Below are 21,296 nucleotides of genomic sequence, written 5' to 3'. Positions count from 1 at the left end.
TTCTTTCCGATAACAAAGAATGGTAAACCCTGGAGATGAACGTGTTTGGCCGCGTTAAGCTGACATGGTGGAAGTAGAGGGAATCCTGGCAGCAGAAGCCAGCCCGCTGTGCCGTGTCAGCAGTTCGGACATGCGTGTCTACAAAATCAACCAAATTCCAGACTGACTAGAGCAAACTAAATGGGAGAGGCTGGGCGGCTATGTGCTGTTATCTGCCTCACTTTGTGTTTGACTCATCATTTCTGAAAATCGCGATAAATCTCAGTCCATTTACTGGAAAAGGTCAATATGAACTGCTAACCTTGCTGAGGAAAACAATACAGAGCACTTCACAGGAAGTTCATGTTCATGCTCTGGAAGAACTAATAACAGCTGATTTCTGTCCAGGTTATTTTTCCAGTCGGCGTGTGATGTCCCTGAACCAGAGGAGAAGTTTAATATTGACGAATACTCGGATATGGTGAACTTAAGCAAACCCATCATCTACATATCAATAGAGGAGATCATCAATACACACTCGGTAAACCCAAGCAAAATGATAAAGATTCTTCCTGCTACTCCTGAGGATATAATTAAACTTTACATGATTCATACTTAAATGACTTGCCCTGTCTCTCCATGCCCCTGTCTTGCATGCTTGTACATGCTACAAACTGTTATTGGAAACAGACATTCTTACTGTTGCTGCTACTAGAAAATATATTATTGAGATTACATTGATATTAGATCTAGCAGGGGTTTATATTTTGCTCCAAGCTCAAAGTTTAGTTTTTAGAATATGTTATATGTACGTTATGTCCCCTTATCATCATCACCACTTGACATCCTGTTTCTTTCGTTATGTTTCCAGAACACTTCCTTTCAAAGGGGTTAGTATTGAGGATGTCAGTAGGTTCTGGCCAGCTGTGTCTTTTTGCCATCTGTTATAAATGGAAATGACTTTCCTGTTGAATTTGACAGATGTTCCCTAAAGTTTTGTTTCGTACACTGAGGTAGTTCAAATATATGAAGAAAAGCAAAATCCCAGCTGAAAAGGGGATGTGATTTTTACCTACAAATAAATGTACTGTTGCATATGTAGGACTGAGCTGGATGTTGGAAACCAAACAGTCACAGTTTCATACTTGTGGTATGTATTAAGGTGCTGACTGTAATAAAATTTAGTAAGAGGACGTTTAAGAGCTGTTTGCTATATCCTGCTTCTGCTCTCCGTTTACTGGAAAATCTATCAAGCTTCATCTCAAAATGTTTAATATGTTCAATGACTAATTTTATGTGAACATTTTAAACTTTCGATGTGACTAATCAAATGTGTGTTTGTGCAGCTGCTTTTGGAACATCTGGACGCCATCTCTCCAGAACGCAATGACTTGCTGCATGAGCTGCTACAGGACCTCGGAGACGTCCCTGATGTAGAGGCATTGCTCGGTGCGCTCAAGTAAACCTGTATTTTGATTAATCACAAGTTAGTCACAGGTTGACTGAAATCTGTACTGCTTTTTTTCCCAGGTGAAGGAGCTGTTGACCCAAATGATCAAAATAGGGAGAGTGCTCTGAGTCAGCTGGCGAAGACCGAGATCTCCCTCACTCTAACCAGCAAGTTTGAGCTGCTGGAAGGAGATGACAGAGACTTAAAGACCCTCAGTACAAAGTAAGGTTGTCACTGGAGGATGCTGAGACAGACACTCCTGTGTGTCCAGTAACAGACTTTAATCCTTAGGCTTTAGGTGTTTAGCCCTGTAATTGGTATTTAAAGCAAAACTTTGACGCTGAATTACACTCCTTCAGAAATCTTCTACATAGTTTGGTATTGCCTATATGATGCACTGCACTTAACCCTTCTTGACACATTGTGCGTTTCTTTGTGGCTATCTTTCAGTTGCATGTCTTTCCTGCTCTTCTATCATATCCTGTTCCAAAGGAAGGAGTTTCGTGGTCTGGCTTATCTTGCCTCTAACGCATTGTTGGTTTTGTCTTTATTCTCGGACACAGTTCACAGCTAGTGCAACAAATGGTAGTCCAGACATTTAAAATAAACATTGCAAATGTGTCTGAATTTTTTTTTTTTTTTAAAAGTTGAACATACCCTGCTATCAATGCTGTGAAAGTCTGTTATAAGACTCAAGCTCCTTGGGATAATATACAGTATATAATTTTTTAATTTAAATTTTTTTTTTTTTTTTTGAAGGCGATTAACATTCTGTCCTGTATTGAGCGTTCATCTTACATAACAGTCCTTATAGAGCCAAAAGTAATCACATTTTTCTCTGCGCTTGGCATCAGTTCAGTTGTGTTTTATTCATTTAGCACCAAATTTCAACAACAGCCACTTCAATGTGCCTGCAGAGTCGGAGAAAACCCCCAATAATCAGACGGCCATAAATAACCAAGAACTTGGTGACAGTGGGAAGGAAAAACTCCCTTTTAACATCAGGGAGGGGCCGCCATCTGCTAATGGAGAAGAGACAAAAGTCATGCTGTGGAGGGGAGCCAAGGTTTAATAATAACTAGTGATTAAATGCAGAATGGTGTATGAACACACAGGGTGTGAAAAGCCCCCCAACTTAATGATACATTTTTAAAGTGTTAGCATGCTAGTTAGCGCAGTAGGTGTGAGTAAAATGTGGGTGTGTGCTCTGGTTACTTCTGTACTTGGTGGTAACGGATGTTACACTAATTAACATAAGCACATATTTGTGACTTTGGTGAGGTGAAATAAAACAAAAGCTAATGTGTCACATCTGATCTTTGTGTGTGTGTACATCAGGACAAAAAAGCTGATTGTGGATGTGATTCGGATCCAACATGGAGAGACTTTACCTGAAATTCTTGAGACTCCAGCCACTGCAGCACAGGTGATCTACATTTCTCAGCTTGTTTTTCCTCTATATATACCTGCCAGCTACTTTCATTCATCAAAGGAGCATATTCATTTGATTTTTTTTTTCTTTGCCTCTCAGTCTAATTAATTATGTTACTTCGTATGCGACTTATTCCTTAAGGAGTCAGAGCATACTAGGATTGTTGAGCGCAGGGCAGTCCAGGATGCTCAGACACCAGAGGGTCTGAAGAGCAGCCCAGCGCTTTTGGAGGACAGCCAGTTACCGCTCGAGCAGAAGAAGAGGAAGATTATCAGGAACCTTCGTAACCTGGAGCAGGCTGGCCTTGCTACTGCAAGTAACAAATACCAGGACCTCATCAACGAAATATCAAAGGTTCATAAGCAGCTCTTTTTCCCAGCTAAAGATGCAGACCCACATTCTGTATTTGTGAAGCTAAAATGTGTATTTGACAGGACATCCGATACCAAAGGCGCTACAGACAGAGGAGGAAGGCCGAGCTCGTGAAGCTCCAGCAAACTCTGACTGCCCTTAACTCAAAAACTGCCTTCTACCAGGAACAGATGAACTACTATGATGCCTACATCAAGACTTGCCTGGATAACCTAAACAGGAAGTGAGTTGTATCCTAATTTATAACAAACCTCATTAGGGTAAAGATGGATGATTTTAGCTTGTGATTCAATGGTAACACATGTCCCTTGGTGTGTTTGTATGGTCCAGGAATTCACGCAGATCTATAAAACTGGACGGGAAAGGGGAAGATAAGGGCAGTAAGAAGTGGAAGCCCCAGTCTCTGAAGTACACTGCAGCAAAACTGCACGAGAAGGGAGTCATCCTGGAGATAGAGGGACTTCAGACCAACCAGTGAGTTCAGTTCTTCACCTGTTCTGTCGAAAAGGGCTTGGTACTAACATCCTTCTTACATATCATTACATGTCATTTTACATTGCAGAAGCTGTTAAACACATTTAGTGTTTTTATTTAAACGATTTATATTTGTTTAAATTGTTATTTGTATCACCTCTGTCAGTGCGCCCCAGGGCGGCTGTGGCTACACTGTAGCTTGCCATCACCAGTGTGTGAATGGGTGGATGATTGTGTATAGTGTAAAGCGCTTTGGGGTCCTTAGGACCAAGTAAAGCGCTATACAAATACAGACCATTTACCATTTATATTTATCATTTGTTCAGTCACATCTTGGTTATTTGTCTGTTAACCGTACCTTACAGTAAACTTGGCTGTAAGGTACAAAAGTTACGGTTTCCCAACACCAGACGCTTTTTGGTGCTTGATTTCATGTTATTTGTTGTTATACAAGCAGAGCTGTAACTACACTACAGTATAAAGAAGGAAAAGGCAAATATAATATAATGAGATGATTATAAAATAGCAGCATAATAGTGTTTTACAGTACTGGTATTCTATTATTGGCAAAGTGCTGGTTGATGGTGTTTTCTGATCCAGTCACTGTGTATGACACCTCGGTGTATAGCTCTATGTCTAATAGAGTGCATTTGATAAAGTGCTTAAGAGCCAGAGAGACGATAGTTTAACAGATTTACAGTCCGGGGAAGGAAAAACAAATGTTAAAGTGCAAGCCCTGAGACACCGGTACTGTTTCCCCCCCCTGTGAAATGATCAAACAGACTATTGTGAGTGGGGTCATAGGTGATGTTATCCAGATGCTATATTTTAAATAAATGTGATGGCAGGAAGCTGGGTACCAGCAGTGTGCTCACTTGCTTTTACTGCCAGCTGCAGCGCCCTTTGGTCAGCAACAGTGCAGGTACCGTACCACACTGCTGCAGAGGTGGAAGTTGTCAAAATGTTTGCCTTTTTCAGCCTCAGAAAGTGGAGGCTTTATTCGGTCTTCTTTATCAGAGAGCTGGTGTCAGGTCCTCAGCGATAACGGCAAGAAACGCTTGTTACCTGCTCAACCTCGGTGTCATTGATGAGAACGAGGTTGTCTACATTTTGTTGGACTTCATGTAATCAACTATCAGTTTTTTGATCTTTTTTACATTAGTGGTCAAGAGCACAATGTAAGCAAATGGATCTCTTGTCTGTGGGCCGTCTCTCATTGTTATGGAGTCAGTCAAACGTCTGTTTAGAGCTTCTCCAACATTTCAGCTATAATTTCAAACGGACTCTCATCCTCTCACACATCTGGTGTCCACTTTTGTTTTTCTTATCTCTCAGGTTCAAAAATGTCATGTTCGACATTTCACCCACTGAGGAAGTTGGAGACTTTGAGGTGAAAGCCAAGTTTATGGGGGTCGAGATGGAAAAAGTCCAGCTTCATTTCCAGGTAAACATTTCCCTTCAGAAAACTCACTCGTCAACACTTAATCCTGGTGACAAATGGTTGAATTTCCCTTTCTTCTCTATGGACTACTGGCAGGAATAGTCATGGAAATAAGCCAGCACAGCATGAGCCTGACTTAAGAAAGAACTTAGTGATGTGTTTTATTATGATATCATTTGTAGCGTATTTGTAGCACCAGCGCATTAACAAGTCAGTTTGATGTTGGCAGGATCTCCTTCAGCTGCAGTACGAAGGTGTGGCGGTCATGAAGATGTTCGACAAAGCCAAAGTGAATGTCAATTTACTCATCTTCCTCCTGAACAAGAAGTTCTACGGAAAATAAAGGAGAGAAAAAACAGAGTTGGGAGAAACCTGGTCGTGCCTTTGGACTGTACTGAGTTTGTTGAACAGCACAAAAACGTCACGCGGTGCCGTGATTTGTTTCTTCTGCCTATAATTTGATGGATCGCACCAAAATGAAACTTTATCGTTCACTTTGTGTCCTATATTTTTTTTCTTTCCCACGTGGTGATTGTAAATGTAATATATTTTGAAGAATTCAATTGTGATGTTCATGTTTCTTGTTCAAAAGAGAGAAGTTTGATGGAAATGTCAGACGAACCAGTACGGTCTTATTTCAGAAACTGGAGCGGCGCAGCCTGCATGGCTGTATGAAATAATGTAGTGCCTTTTTAATGAAAGAATTTAAAGACATGTTTTTAATTAATAAACATTTGAACATTTTAAAAGCTATATGTGATGTATTTTTATAAGTGTTGTTGCTATATAATTGATGTCTAATGCTTAAACAATATTCATAATAAATTGCACATCCCAAACCTTTTCTCCTTCTTCTTATCGTTATTATTATTATTATTATTATTATTATTATTATTATTATTGGTAGTAGTTGTTTTGGTGCTTTTGTCATGCATTCATATTCAGTGATGTGCTTTTCCCTTTGGTCTGGCAACCTTTGACCCTGTTGGAAAAACCTACTTGGGCTTTCGTTTGGCTTGAAGATCCACGCCGCTGTGACATTACTCATGGTTTTTGTTAAATGATAGGAAATGTTCAGCTGGAGAGGAGGTGGAGTTTCCTGCCTTTAATAACAGCACTTTCAGCAGCTCTTCAGCAAACATAATTTCCACTCTCCTGCTAAATATTTGGAGGATTTACAGTAAAGCCATGCATCACCTCTTAATTTGCTTGTTTGTATTTTCTGTTCAAAGCTCTGCGCTCCCATCTGGAAATGGTAAGTAATTTTCCTAAGACTTTATGATGATGATGATGTCTACAGTTTGCCTTGTACTCTCTTGGCGCTCGAGTAAACTTTACGTATTTGTATCTCCCCCAGAAACACATGCAGGATCGGTTTAAACATTTACTTTTAACTAGATCACTGCGCAGGAAGGAGTGAATGAATATATTTATTCTTAGAGCAATTTAACTAGGAAAAAAAACATCCAACATGTCATCTGACAAATATACAATCGGAATTAAATACTGGCCCTGAATGTTTGTGGTAAATTACTTTAACCCTTAGAGGCTGCTAAAAAATTTAAAGAAAAAGCCCATACACTAAAGCAACAACAAAGCTCAACAATGTTCTGTGAATAAATAAATAGGTAAGATAATATAGTGACATTTGATTCTCTTTGCACTTCAAGAGACTCGGTGATGTCACTTCCTTGGTGCTCATGTCAAAAACATTTTATTTTGTAGCAGGTAAATTGTATAGCGTTACTGGGTTCAAAGCAAACTGGAGGATGTGTAAATATTGGTACTTCATAGAATAAATTTATTTATAGTTAAAAATAATGTGCGTATAATTGTATTTTGGCACTAAAAGTTGAGTTATAGTTACATTTTCTATACATTTAAAATCAATTAAATTGTAGTAATGGTCAGTGGGGACACGGAAACGTGTGATCTCTACTGGTTAGTCAACTAATTAATACAAAAAAGTTTTAATTTTATTTATTTATTTGCAGTATTTTATGAGAAAACACTTGTTTGTTTGTTTTTAATGAAAATGCATTCATGTATTTTGAGTTAACCTTTGGGTAAGAATCACACTCATGATATGGATGCATGTAATAAATGTATTGGAGAGTTTATTTTACTTAACCGGACTTTCTAAAATAATATCGGGGCATTAGGACGAGCTTGAACCTGATAGATGCATTTAACAATCTGATCAGATTAAAAAAAATCTGCTTTTCCAAACTGCTCCTAGTGTAAATGTTTTTAGAGTGTTGTGCATCCCTTTGGCGTAACCACATTTCTGCTTCATTTCCCTGTTTCTTTTAAGGCTCCACTCCCTTTTTGCGGACTTTTTCTGGCCACTTTGTAATGGTTGGAGATGATGCAGCAGACTACCTAGACCTGTCACTCTTAGATGATGAAGGCTCAGGATCGACGGAGTCCAGAAAAGTACACCCCCCTCACCCCCATCATCCCCGGAAGCACTATTATGTCTCGGAGGAGACCAAAGCATTTCTCGAGGGTGGCTTGGCCACACGTTTCATCCCCGCCGTTTACATCTTCGTCTTCATCATCAGCGTGCCCCTTAACCTTCTTGCCACGGTGATGTTCGTGCGCCAAATCCGTCCCAAGAAGCCGGCGGTGATCTACATGCTCAACCTGGCCTGTGCTGACCTGCTGTTCGGGCTGCTCCTTCCCTTTAAGATCGCCTACCATTATCACGGCAACAACTGGATCTACGGATCCTTCATGTGCAGAGCCGTCACTGCTGCCTTCCACTGTAACATGTACTGCTCCGTCCTGCTTGTGATGTGCATCAGCATTGACCGTTTCCTGGCTGTGGTTTACCCCATGAACTCGCTCATGTGGCGCAGCCCTCAGACGGCTTCAGCTGTGTGCGCGGCTATGTGGCTCTTATCCCTGGGAGGAGTGTGCCCCCTGCTGATCTCAGAACAGACCTTACATGTATCGTCGCTGGGCATCACCACATGTCATGATGTGCAGGACGTAGGAAAACTACAGTCTTACTATCTTTACTTCTTCCCCATCTACTCCTCTGTGTTCTTCTTCATCCCTTTCATATTCACAGTTGTCTGCTACGTACGCATCATTCAGGCTCTGGCTGAAGCCAACGTGGAGAACCGCTCCAAGAAGACTCGCGCTGTGGTGATGGCTGTGGTTGTCCTGCTGGTGTTTGTGGTCTGTTTCACCCCCACCAACATCATCCTCATGGTTCACTACGTTCAACTGGCGCACAAGGCTAGCAACAGTTCTTACCAGGCATACCTGCTCTCCATGTGCATAGGAAGCTTCAGCTGCTGTCTGGATCCGGTCCTCTATTACTTCGGGTCCTCTCAGTGCCAGAAGCAGGTGGTGACTCTGCTCAGATGCAGGCGACAGGGAGGGATCGGCTCACACACAAGCAGCACAAGAACCAGCAAGTTGACAGAGAGCAGCAGATCGTGCAAAATGGAGAGCGTTCAGACTGAAATGGGGAGCCATTACAGCAGGCTGATGGCTTAAGACACGAGGACTGAAAAACTGTTCGGCTCTCAGCCATATCCACACTTTAACAGATTACTTCTGTGTTTGCTCGAACTGTTTGTTATCAAGAAGCGCATGAGGTGGATTAGATGAAATATGAAACTTGATGTGGTGCCGACTTTAGACCCCAGTGGTAGTGCTGGGTTTATTTGTATCAGAACAAGCACATTGGTAGCATCAGTGTGTACATGCAAGCAGTTATCTTCTGTTATTTTATAGTCATAAAATGTAATCACCACTTTGACAGTGTGGAATATATTGGATTCATTCCACAATAAGAAAAACATTTTAACAATACCTTTTTATTTTATATTCAACACATCTGTGTTTCCAGTGAATAATGGGTATGACAGTTAGTGCACTGTTAATAAAAACAGTTTTAATAACTGTGTTATGATATGACAAAAACAGCTGTCGATGTGGTTTTCCCAACACGATGCCGTTACAGTGAGTAAATATTTAAAGGAGATTAAATCATTTATAACTTTGCGTCCTGGCATTCATGACGTCAGAGCATACAGACGGCACATACGACGACACTGTATGTATTTTCTTTTAATGCATGCAGCTTTGTGGATCTCGTTGCCTCCTCTTTATTCCTGCGTGCTCTCCTTGTCATCAGGGCACAGCTCTGCAGGAAAAAGAGAAACAAAATGTGACCGTTTCCCTGAGCAGGATGGAGAACGGTGGCCTCATTTCCTCACCATGTGCATTGTATTTTATGGATTCGATCCAAAAATAATGAAGACCTAAAAACTATTGCACTTAAATATGACATTTCACAGGGCAGAATCTCCACCCTGTGGGAGTTAAAACTCTGTCGTTGGAGGTTTTTGGATAGCTGCTGACCTGTTTTGCCATCATAGCTGTGGTAGTCATCTGGGAAGTTCAAGCAGCCAACTTGTTTTTTGAAAATTTCCACATGATTTGGATCAATTTTTCCTGTCCTCGCTGCAAGCAAAGAGAGAATGTCAACATCCAGGTTGCAGCCCTGACTTGATGTGCTGAGAAGTGCAGGACTCACTGAACTGCAGGATGTATCTGCCAGTGACGTCCCCATTTCGGAAGGTGTCGGTCCACAGGAGGCAGTCAGAGCAAGTCTGCAGGATGTGCCCTTTGTGGTCTGACAGATTTTCTTTCAAAGTACAGTGTTGGGTTATTTTATGAGAAATCTATTGTCTGTTGTGAAGACAAATTCATCAATCTGTAGCTCACTCACTGCGAAATGTGGTAGCAATCCCTGAGATGGTTGCATTTACCTCCCCCGTGATGCACCGGTTACTGAGAAACAACAAGGCATGGCAGAATCTGGCTTTCACAACTAAATTTAAATGTTTCGCTTTTAATACTGAATTGCATTAAATACATAAGTCTGTTTAACATATTGAAATAACATAATCACCAAACTCACAAGCAGTGATCTCCCCATCGCAAAGTCACAGTCTGATCGCTGGAAGTCGGGGACAAGTCTATCCAGGAGCTTTTCAGAGACTCCAGTGCTTTGTGGTACTGTTTGGGGTCGCCAGCTCCCATCACATAAATCCATTTTCCAAACACCTTGATGCACAAAAAAAATAAAAATAAAATAAGGTCCTTACATGTTTTAAAAAAACTCCAGCATCATTGTTGTAAATACGACAGAGAAAGCAAACACACTAGGTGACTTACCTGTTTGGGGTCCTCTGGCATAAAAGGCTTTACGAGCTCCTTACAGTCAGGTGCAGATGCAGCAGCCAGTGCAATGAGAGACAACAGGAATACAACAACAGGCAGAGCCATGGTCAGCCACAGGGATGTTTGCCGAACCTGTAACAGAAAACGTCTAACTCTGATTCATTTTCCCTCCGGGCTTCACACAAAAAGTTGTTTCTGTGTGAGTGCTAATCCTGAAGGAGGGGGAGGAGGGGAGGAGAGGGTCTGGGGGTGGAGGGGCTTTCTGCAGGCCCAAATGCACCAGAGAAGGTTTCCTAATGACCATGCATGCAGTTTTCTTCTTCTTTCCCCCCTCTTTTTCTTCTCAGCACTGAAAGGCGAGCTCAATAGCCCTCTGTTGCCCACGCCACTGCTCCTGAATGAACTCAGGCAAAGTGCCACATCTTGTCTTGGGCTGTTGAAATCTTTCAAAAAGGACCTGGAGCAGCTTTTCTGCAGCAGAATGAAGGATGTTTCCCTGTGGGGGCGTTCTGGACTCTGTGTGGTGACGGTTTAAGAGTTTAACATCTTTTCTCTTCCCTCTAACACTGATGTTATTCAGTAACAGTCTTTGTTGATGCTTTGGGGAACAGCAGTGTGATGGTGATCAGAAAATAAATGACTAGAACACAGACGGAGAAGTTAGAGCCCTTTTTATTTGCCGCGCACAACCAGTGGGAACTAGATTCGTACAAATACCACTAAAAGGATTTAAACTGGGCATTTAGACTTGATTTTTCTTAGCTCGAAAGACAACATAGTGTATTAAAAAGTTATTATGCAGCACAACATTGTATGGCAGCACATATAGATCACACTACAGCACTATTTAGTACATTTAAAGGAAGATTTATCTGGGTGTTTACAGAGCTGTGGCCCTCTTTGCTCTACTTTACTGCACATTAGGCTCTATCTCAGGTTGCTCTTTCTCTGTATTCTTGACGCCAGTTGACGTGGTCGCCCTGCCATCAGGACAAAGATCTGAAGGAAGAGGAAATCACAAAATGAGAATAGTGTTTGATGGTCACACTGGATGCTGGAAACACGCCTAAATGGTGGCTGACCTTTGCTTGTAAAGTGGTACTCTGAAGGGAATTTAAGACATTCTGCCTGGTTCTTGAAGGTCTCCAACTCAGAACCCTCCAGAGCGCCGGTCCGTGCTTTTCAAGAAAGAAAGAAGAGGACGGGAAAAGAAAGGTGGTTATTTAAAGCAGTATGTGCTAAATATTAAGCTGTGTGTTGCTGCTAAAATACGAGATGAAGGTTTGAAAAACGACTTACTGAACAGGAAGAAGTATCGCCCCTTTGACTTGCCGTCAGGGAGAAGAGTGGTGTCTTCAGACAGGAGGCAGTTGCTGCAGGTCTCATAGTACTTCCCGTCATGATAGGAAGTGTGACCATTGATGTTATCTGTGGGAAAAAAAACAAACTAAACATAACTCTGACTGTAACCCCCAGCGATTAAAAGAAATGAAACCTGCGGCACACATCACCAACTCAGTGAGTCAGAGCAAAAATACCACACATACAGGTGGTGTGACTTGTCATTCCTGAGATGGTGGCGTTCGCTATGCCCTGAAGACATTTATTTTCATTCCTGTGTTGAGATAACAACAACAACACTTTACTATACACTCTCAACTGGACCGCATCAGTATGTTCACACATGAAACACACGACACTCACAGGCGGTCAGCCCAGTAGATGGTGATGACTCCGCTCTCCGAGGACGCTGACACATCCAACCAGGAGCTGTTCACTGACAATATGTCGTCCTTCAGGCCCGGATCGTCCCAGGATGCCACGTGAAGCACCCACTTCCCATAAATCTTCCGGCACACAGAGAGAAAAATAAAATGCAAATGACTCTCATGACTGTTTCTGTTAGATGTGACCAGACTTTATTTCTCAGCAGAATAAAACTTTCTCTCATAGCCTGGTTAGAGAAAAAGCGTTGTGAAAATGTATTACATTATTGTTTTACTCTGCTGTGACTACAGACATGGCATTTGGCTTCCCCAAAAACATGGATTAACCCAGAGGTAGGTGAGTCCCTTTCCCTAAGTTAAAAATAAATAATCATACAATTTTACTTTGCAGCTCTTCTAAATCATAATTTTTCTGCTTTATAATCAGTGAAAACTACTGTGTTGGAATCTAGTAGGGGACACATTAATGTAGCTTACATGCAAGATTCAGTAGAAGTGCTCGATGCACATGGACGCAAGCTTCCAGCTATTACTGACCAGCTGAAACTTTCTTTGGTTTTTAAAAACTCCAAGGAACATTTGCTTTATGCTGTTGCAACAGTAAACAGACCGTGCAGTTTCTCGGGGAACTGCAGTGGGATGGTTGCTAAAAAAATGAAAAATGTCCCATGCTGTACTCCAACCGACGGCCTTCAGCACACAAAAGACAGACAAGGAAGCAGTAACTGTGCCACTAAGAGACCTTGTCTAAATCTACTTAAAAAGTGAGTGAGATTAAAATCAGTATTAAAATTATCTGTAAAATATTTCAACCTGCAACCTCATTACATACAGCAAATAGCTTGCTGCTGTAGGGTGAACACACATGTTTGACGCTGTAAATAGTAAATTGTAAAAATGTGTTTACAGAGAAGCAGAGAAAGAGGAAAAAAATGTCCCATGCTGACATGAACTGATGACCTTCAGCATACGAGGGAGAGGCCAGCAAAGTGATAAGTATGCCACTGAGGACAAGCAAGCAGGACCGTGCCAACCAATCAACAAATGATATTCGAATGAGTGAGGGTGTGAAATGAGAGCAGTGACCCCGTCTCTCTGTCTATCACAAAATGACGTATATAAAATGGGAAACAAAAGTGGTATTCATCTGTTTAAAAAACTGTTAGCATCCCAAGACATGGCTCTACCTATCTATGGATTTTGGTGTGTGTAGACCTTAAAGTGAGGTCAGGGGAGCGAGTTAAAAAAGCTTGGGGGGATTTTTGTCCAAAACTGGTTGGAGATAATAAAGAGGGAGTGAACGGGAGTTCAAAATGCCATTCCTCTGAAACAAACGGCTCCGGTTCAAGAAGTATGCATGTGTGGGAAGGGCTTCTTGAAAAGAAGACAAGCGTAGCTGTTTTGAAGATAAAAGGATGGCTGAAGGGTGAAAATGATGGTCACAGCGACAGGTTAAACCGAAAATTTTCAGGCGAGCTTTGATGCTTTTCGCACTCTGACCTACTTAGTTTTCACTGTTGCTCTGCAATACACATGAATGGGGGAGGGATTTGAGAGATATCTTTGTGACATCTTTGAAAAATAATTTAAAGACCTTAGAAGTTACTGTGGAAAAATGCGATATTGTTTTTGGCACATTCGTGATATTCATCGTGGTGTGACAACGACGTCTGAATGGGCAAATGACGTGAAAGAAAATGGGTCCAGAGGAAGGAGAGTGACAGCAGAAAAGTGAGAGAGTGCTGCCTCTCCATTCAAAGTCAATGGGACTTTATTAATAGAAAAAGTGGAATATTTCAGAAACTGCATGAAAATTTTGAAATCTGAATAGAAACACGCAGGACACGAGTAAGCCCGTCGTTTTGGCGTATGAACAGTGTGTCTACGGCAAATGATGTGCGACTAGTTCGCGGATGAAGAATAATAAGAATAACATATACTGGGATCTTTACTTTGCAACAATCCCACCAATAACACAAGATTCAGCTATTCAGTTCACATTAATATGCATCACTGTTATGACTGCTTCATAACAAATGGTTGCTCATACTCACGGGGCTGTGGCTGTCCAGCACCAGAGGCTTGACCAGCTCTTTACAGTCCGGTTTAGATGCGACGGCCAGGGAGGCGAGAGCCAGCAGAACTATAACCTGCTGTGCAGCCATGGTCCAGACAGCAGGCGGCCAGGGAGCAACACTAACCTCAGGGACCCCACTGCCAGCTAGAGCCTCCTCAAAGGGAACTGAGGGACATGTTTTGTAACAGTGGGTTGGGCCACACACACACACACACACACACACACACACACACACACACACACACACACACACACACACACACACACACACACCAAGCTGTGCACCCATCACTCCACAGGACATTATGTTGACTTATACTAATTTCATGCAGACTTATGCCGAACCAAGCCATAATAACACTTACTGTAAACTAATATATGTTGTGAGGAAATGCTTTCTGTCACCATGACGTGACTTTATAATCACATTAATAATTCTCCCTCTCTTTTCCTTCCTCTGGTTTCAGGAGGAGTCTTTCACTTGATGCATCCAGTCAGTCGGGCTTGTGTCCCATTTATCTTGTTATATAACAGCCAGCTGGCAAAGTCTGAATAGGACCTCCATCCCCTCCATCTTTCAGTATGCGAGCACCTCCTTGCACAGCCTCTCTCACACTAAACAAGGCATGAAAATAAAAAGAAAGACACACACACAAACACTCATCTGTTTTTTTAACATGTGCAATGTCTTTGTGACAGGGGATTTTTAGTGTAGCTCTCCCCAAATTTGGTTGAATTCCAAGCAGAGATACACTGAGCCCCTTCACTGTAGTCCTGACAAATGAGCCCCTTTGGAATGACCTCTGACCTCAGTGGGGTCCTCTATTCATGTCAGAGGGATAAAACACAGCCAAACTATTGACTAGCATGGATTTTAACTGTGGGTGGACGTGCCAATCCTTTTTCTCCTTGATATCAAATATTTAGCTAATAAATGCATTAATATTCTCTACTTCATACCTCACATTTCATAAAAGACTATTCCTGCACAAAGGACACATTAGTAGTTCAGAAACACTTATAATAACCACCATACAAATTTCTCCTTCTTTTTTCCAGCTGCTGTGGCATTTTCTCCCTTGTTGTGGTAACTAACTTTGCTTATTTACAGATTAACCTTTACAACCTATTCTAGTTAAATTTGACCTTGTTTGACATTTTTCATCAGTAAAAAAACCCCTAAATGTCATTCTTTTATCCTGACATTTGATGGCTTTTCCTTCTGAGTGAAGGAAAATACAAACAATTTAAAATACAAATACAATTTTTTTGTATCCATTCAGATACAAAAAAATCAAGAAAAATTATGCTTTTAGGGAATCTTGAAACTGTATATGCCACGTCTGTGTGTATTTTTAATCGGACAGTGGTGACACTGAGTTCAAGGAAGACCTCAACACTGCCATGAGAAATGAACTCAAAGGACTTTCTTCCTATAACTCTCATTCACACAATACGTCTCTCTATCCATAACCTAACATTCACATACTCAGAAGACAGAGTTCAGTATCTTGTTCAAGAATGCTTTAATGTCCAGACCAGAGAAGCCAGTGATCGAACCACTGACCTTCTGATGGGTAGATGCTCAACCTCAGAGCCGCCCAAACATGAGAACAGTCTGCGTTCTCAAATCTCTGAGCGCAGTTTCCTGCAGGGACAGACACACGCTGGTCTTTGAAGGATTATGAGAGAACCTCCATCCCATCATCTTCCACTCATCTAATTCTGGGTTGCAGAGGGGCTGGAGCCTATCCCAGCTATCACAGTACACCCTGGACAGGTCACTTATCAGTCGCAGGGCCTTAGTTAAAGTGTGACTTGTAGTTAAATGCTCTTTGAGTGGTACAACTAAAAAAAGGACTACATGAATATGAGTACATTTCAATTGCACCTGCAATGTAACAAAATAAAAACCAATTAGAATAGCTCTGAATGCACATAATAGTTTGCAATATGCAAGATTTGAGTTCTACGTGTTAATTAATGTTGATATTTATAGATGGTAGTTAAGAGGATTTTTAAGTATTTTTAAAGATATAGCAGAGTGGACAGTGTTTAATGCCTGTAATGGTTATACATGATTATATATGATAAATCCCAACAGCTCTAGTTCTACATTCAATACAATATAATTCAGTCATTATAGCTTTTTGTTTTCATGTCTTGGGTAACACGGAACATGATAGTATGTAAAAACAGAGGGTTTTCTCCAAAAACAAGAGTTGTACATGTCAGGGGTTGTGTAGCGGAGAGGAATGTGAGGCTCCTAACGTAGACATGCAGGGGCAGGTGGTGGTGAACAAAAATCGAGCCATTTATTCAGGCTGAAAATAACATGACATCAAAGAAACACACATAAAATACAAAAGGGGACTGAAAAGATAAACGTCCTGGAACCTAAACTGGGAATCAACACTAGGGCCAGGGGGCACAGGAGCTGGGAGACACAAAACTTGAAATGCTGGAAAGGATGAAGGGAGACTGAGACAATATATACATAGGGGGGTTGTTAGGGGAAGTGGAGACACATGGGTTAAAATACACTGCTGAACTGACTCTAATGAGACAAGGAAGCTAAACTTAAGACAACCTCCTGAAATAAACCATGAAAAATAACTAGACACAGCAGCGAAGGGGCGCAGAGAATGACAGAAACTTAGCACAGGTTACACAGACAAGACAGGATAAACTCCAGTACTACATACACAATACTCACGACTATAACCATGGACAGAACTAGAGAATAAAAACTAGTAGGACTCAAAATAAAAGGTTACTATAAATAACAAACTCAACCTACAAGAGATGTAATATAAGTTCTAGATAATACATGTAAAATGTATACTTAAGAATCAGTCTGGAGATATTTAAACAGAACTCGAAATCTGACAAACACAGAAAAATCTACTGTGAAGTCGAGGCACTCTACCTGTTTCCCAAATACAGCAAGGTTACCAGATACCATACCACTTTTTTAAGCACTTTTAAAAAGAACAACAGGGCTGAAAAAATAAAATCACCCATATAAAATAAATCATTAACATCAACAGAATATTCAGGTTTTTATGTTTGAGTTTACAGACAAGCAGCCACAGAATGACAGACTTCGAGAGATTTATACAGCTTCACAGTTCTGACAGTCGTTGCAGAAACAAACATTTCTACTGAAAGTGACTTGGGTTAGGTTTAAAATCACATTGTCAAAATATATCTCTGCTGAGGACACTGTCCCGTTTCTGTGATTAATCACACTCAGTATTAATCCGATATTCTTTATCTGCTTATTGGTGCGGCCCTCCACAACAGTACTGGTTTCTCTTCTCATGTGACCCCTTGGGAAAACGAATGGCTGACCCCTGCACCCCCCCCGTCTAGATCAGAAAACAGAGTGAGCAGCAAAGTCAGACAATAATGAAGAGGCATGATGAGAAGTCAAACGACGGCCAGCTCCATACCAGGACTGCTGAGCTCCTGTGGGGAGGCAGGGATGACTTCAGTGGAGGTTACATAAGAGAGGGGGTGGGCAGAGGGGCTGGTTGGACTATGTAATAGGATTGTGTAAGGCTGGTTTCAAAAGAGATAATGCTTCATTTGGTGTTTGTTGGTGATGCGTGTATGCGCGTGCTAAATGGTAAATATTAAAGGTTAGGTTTACTAAGTGGGCTAAGTGGGGAAAATTAGCATAAGGCTGCAATCACAAATATGGTAGATCATTTTCAAAACTTGCCACTTCTTGTTTCTCAGAAATAGCATTTCAATTCAGACCAAGGAGATGCAGCTGAAGGAGAATCCATACATTCATCCAGCTTATCCCACCTGTCACAGGGCAAGAGGCAGGGTACACCCAGGACAGGTCACCAGTCTGTAGCAGGGCTTGAAGGAGAATCAGTATTTGATTTTGTTGTTGTTTTAAAAAAGGCTAACTTTTCAGTTAGGAATTGCTGGCTGGGGTCGCTGTTCCTTGGATGAATCTCTCAGGTGGAGTGCAAGATGCATCCAGACAAGGCCTGCTGTATCAGCATGATGTGCGTTTAACAGGTATAATGTGCAGAAGAACATAAAACAGTATTCACCTTCAGAAAGGCGTTTACTATCTTTACCACATACTCATCACTTGTTTATTTTTTTGGCTAACCACCACACTGCAGTATGGTGTGATGGTGATTATCACTGTTGCCTCACAGCAAGAAGATCCTGGGGTTGACTCCACCATCTGGCCAAGGCCTTTCTGTGTGTTGTTGTTATCTTTGTTTGCGTGGGTTCTTTGCAGGTACTCTCGGTTCCTCCCACAGTCCAGAGACATGTAGTTAGTGGGGTTAGGTTAATGCGAATGTGAGTGCAAATAGCTGTCTGTCTCTGTGTTAGCCCTGCTACAGACTGGTGACCTGTCCAGGGTGTAACCTGCCTCTTGCCCTATGGCAGCTGGGACAGACTCCAGCCCCCCTGCAACTTTGGTAAGGATAACCAGAAGAGAATCAATTTTTCTTTTTTTTTTGCATGCTGATAGGTGGTTAATATCACGTACTGTAAAATCCACACACCAATTTAAAACTCCACAGACAGTGCAAAACTGTCAGGATGGGACATAAAGGCCAATGATGGAAAAATATAGGAAGGGAGGGGCTTTGAAGGAAAAAAGCCCAAGTTTTAGTTATAAATTCGCAGGAAAGACTTGCCAAAGTTTGACCAATAGACCGGATTTACACGAAACAGAAGAAAGCAAACACAGTTTCTTTCTGTAAATCTTTATGTGAATACAAGACAAATCAGAAATCACAGTTTACTGCATCTTCTAGTAAATGTAAAATCAGTCTTGCACCTATTCATACACAAACAAAAAAACCCCAGCCAGAGTTAACACTGTTACAAACTCCTTGTCCTGGACTGAACCCACCGCAAGATGAAAGAGCGCTTTCTCCACATCTGTCAGCACATCTGTGATACACATCTGAATACACACTTCAAACACTTGAGTAATTTCAGGTTACAGGATAGATCTGAGAGATCGAGTGAAAGGAGCTTAAATGTGTTTTTCTCTATTGTTCTTCCAGTCTTGCATCTGTTACAGCTTCACTTTCATATGGACACAGATCTGAAACAAAGGAAGGAAATCAAACTGATGAGTCACTGTTTACATTAGATGTACTGCTTACTGTTTGCGTGGATGGTGAACGCATCTCACCTGTAGTGTTTGCAAAGTATAAATCTAGTGTGAAGTTGAGGCACTCAGCCTGTTTCTTGAGGACTTCGAGATGAGAGGCCTCCAGTGTCCCAGTCTTTGCTGGAGGTAGGGGATGGCAGTGTTAACATTATTTTCAACAGAGTGGCAAAAACAATAAAAAAAAAAAAACAGTTTGAAACTAATTATTAACATTACAGAGTCCTAAAAGTTGGACACATATGGACACAGACAGGCAAATGCAACTCACTGAAGATCCTGAAGCCTCTGCTTTTTGTGGTTTCGCCGCCGACCTCTGACACCAAGTGGTCTGTCCAAAGCATGCAGTCGGGGCAAGTGGCCAGATGCTTGCCAATATGCTCATGAGTGGTGGAGTTATAGTAATCTGTAAGATACAAATTAGATGGTTGCCATGTTGTTTTACATCACAGTGACTATTTGATAATGTGAGTATAACAACATGTGATCTCTTACACGTGTCTGTGGAAGAGTTTCCTAAGAAGGTGGCATTGACACTTCCATGATAACATTTTCCATCCCTGTTAAGGAGCAGGAAAAAAATATAAGCACATGAAAAAACAAAGAAAAAAGTCAAGAGGTCAAATTACGTAACTCATTTGATGCCTCAAAGCAGGGGTGTCAAACTCATCTCATTACAAAACTGTAAACCTTGTTAAAAGCCCCAAATTTATGCCCTCCTTCTCATCTTCCTAAATTGTCCACTGGACTGGATTTGAGCCTTTGCTAGGCCGATTCTGGCCCACGGGCCTTATGTTTAACACCCCTGCCTTGAAGGTAGTACAAATCATTTAGAAAATATTGACAATTACGCTTTGTGTCCGAAGCGACTGAGCATGTCTTCACTGTCAGGTATGGGAGTCTGTTCGACCCAGAAGCTGTGCAGAGTTTTAAGCTCTTTTAATTGCTCTTTGCTGTCTGATGTTCCAGCGTAAAATATCCATTTTCCCCAAAGCTAGAGAAAGAAAAAAGAAAAAGTAAATTCAACTTTCAAAGAGATTCACAGCAGGTTCTAAAGAACCAGCATTTCATCTTTACCACATGCATAAACATGATCATCACTTGTTTCTGTGATCATATATAATAATAAGTTTATACATGCAAAATCACCAGTGGGACCTTTTTAACCATCCAAGGTCAAGTCTGTTTTGTTTTTTTGTTGTTTTTTTTTTGCTAGAGCTAGGAGCATCAGCGATGATGATTCAGCCCTCAGGGATTTAAAACAATTTAAACTCAGATCTGCTTCATGGTGAATGTCTCTGCTGAGGACACTGTACCTTGCTATGATCCTCCACAGGCTTAATGAGTTCTTCGCAGCCTGGATCAGACGCACCAGAGAGCGAGAAGAGAGCCAGCAAAGCCAGGGAACAATGAAGGAACATGACGACAAGTCAAATGACAGGCAGCTGTATACTACTGCAAGACCACAACAGCTGGACTCTTATAGGGAAGGTGCAGCGGGGAAGTTATATAAGACAGGAGGTGGTCTTTAATGGGATTGTGCAATATTGGTACAGATAAGGATAAAGCTTTAATTTTTTTTTATCTGTGGTGTGCGCGCGTTTGCAGAATAACAAAATGGAAAACAGCAAACAACATGAATGTGCTGCATTCCTGCAAAAGCTTCTCACAGACATGTGAAACAGATATTCTCTTTATCCGTCAAGTATGAAGTGAGCAGCAGCAAAAGTATTTGACAGATTTGGGTAGGGTGGCACAGAAATAAACTATTTCACAATCACCATCTGTTGCAGCCTGGAATTGCCAGTTATTGCAGAACACTGGAAACTTACTGGAATTTCCAGGGTAGCGTCAGCCAAAACACAGAAAGTACAAATAAAGCAGATTCCTGAAAAACAAAAGCAAGCATAGCGTGTCCTTTTGTAGAACAAACACGGCTTAAAGTCAAGTTTATGAACGTCAATATAGAGATAAATATTCT

At 41.3% G+C, this 21,296-nt stretch overlaps 5 protein-coding genes across 5 annotated transcripts in view; 2 read left to right on the top strand and 3 right to left on the bottom strand.

Moving 5' to 3' along the window:
• iqgap2 (IQ motif containing GTPase activating protein 2) overlaps positions 1-5,992 on the top strand; it is a 40,320-nt gene extending 34,328 nt beyond the window's left edge. The window contains exons 31-39 of the mRNA XM_085475217.1: positions 388-520; positions 1,326-1,428; positions 1,510-1,651; positions 2,768-2,855; positions 3,003-3,215; positions 3,296-3,456; positions 3,564-3,707; positions 5,043-5,151; positions 5,378-5,992. Of these exons, the coding sequence (XP_085331343.1) occupies positions 388-520; positions 1,326-1,428; positions 1,510-1,651; positions 2,768-2,855; positions 3,003-3,215; positions 3,296-3,456; positions 3,564-3,707; positions 5,043-5,151; positions 5,378-5,491 (1,207 nt within the window). The 3' untranslated portion in view covers positions 5,492-5,992. The remainder of the gene's footprint in view (positions 1-387; positions 521-1,325; positions 1,429-1,509; positions 1,652-2,767; positions 2,856-3,002; positions 3,216-3,295; positions 3,457-3,563; positions 3,708-5,042; positions 5,152-5,377) is intronic.
• A 306-nt stretch (positions 5,993-6,298) lies between these two features.
• Positions 6,299-9,168, top strand: f2r (coagulation factor II (thrombin) receptor). Its single transcript, XM_085475214.1, has 2 exons — positions 6,299-6,403; positions 7,463-9,168. The coding sequence occupies exons 1-2, from the start codon at positions 6,337-6,339 to the stop codon at positions 8,656-8,658; spliced, it is 1,263 nt and encodes a 420-aa protein (XP_085331340.1). The 5' UTR covers positions 6,299-6,336; the 3' UTR covers positions 8,659-9,168.
• On the bottom strand, positions 8,962-10,701 carry LOC146696884 (uncharacterized). The gene is made up of 6 exons (XM_085475216.1): positions 10,348-10,701; positions 10,091-10,236; positions 9,899-9,960; positions 9,704-9,814; positions 9,529-9,630; positions 8,962-9,310 (listed from the first exon to the last, which is right to left on the bottom strand). Exons 1-6 carry the CDS (start codon positions 10,456-10,458, stop codon positions 9,273-9,275), a joined length of 570 nt encoding a protein of 189 aa, XP_085331342.1. The 5' UTR covers positions 10,459-10,701; the 3' UTR covers positions 8,962-9,272.
• A 306-nt stretch (positions 10,702-11,007) lies between these two features.
• LOC146696883 (uncharacterized) lies at positions 11,008-14,330 on the bottom strand. Its single transcript, XM_085475215.1, has 6 exons — positions 14,135-14,330; positions 12,058-12,200; positions 11,901-11,968; positions 11,653-11,781; positions 11,436-11,531; positions 11,008-11,352 (listed from the first exon to the last, which is right to left on the bottom strand). Exons 1-6 carry the CDS (start codon positions 14,243-14,245, stop codon positions 11,264-11,266), a joined length of 636 nt encoding a protein of 211 aa, XP_085331341.1. The 5' UTR covers positions 14,246-14,330; the 3' UTR covers positions 11,008-11,263.
• Positions 14,331-18,886: 4,556 nt separating this feature from the next.
• On the bottom strand, positions 18,887-20,806 carry LOC146696882 (uncharacterized). Its single transcript, XM_085475213.1, has 6 exons — positions 20,632-20,806; positions 20,167-20,309; positions 19,811-19,875; positions 19,587-19,721; positions 19,340-19,438; positions 18,887-19,249 (listed from the first exon to the last, which is right to left on the bottom strand). The coding sequence occupies exons 1-6, from the start codon at positions 20,734-20,736 to the stop codon at positions 19,194-19,196; spliced, it is 603 nt and encodes a 200-aa protein (XP_085331339.1). The 5' UTR covers positions 20,737-20,806; the 3' UTR covers positions 18,887-19,193.
• Positions 20,807-21,296: the final 490 nt, after the last annotated feature.

Source organism: Copadichromis virginalis, linkage group LG12 (genome assembly GCF_057382275.1).
Source record: "Copadichromis virginalis isolate Kocher_CV1m ecotype Utaka linkage group LG12, C_Virginalis_male_GT1.1, whole genome shotgun sequence".
Taxonomy (NCBI): Eukaryota; Metazoa; Chordata; class Actinopteri; order Cichliformes; family Cichlidae; genus Copadichromis; species Copadichromis virginalis.
This window is presented reverse-complemented; position numbering and strand designations above follow the sequence as displayed.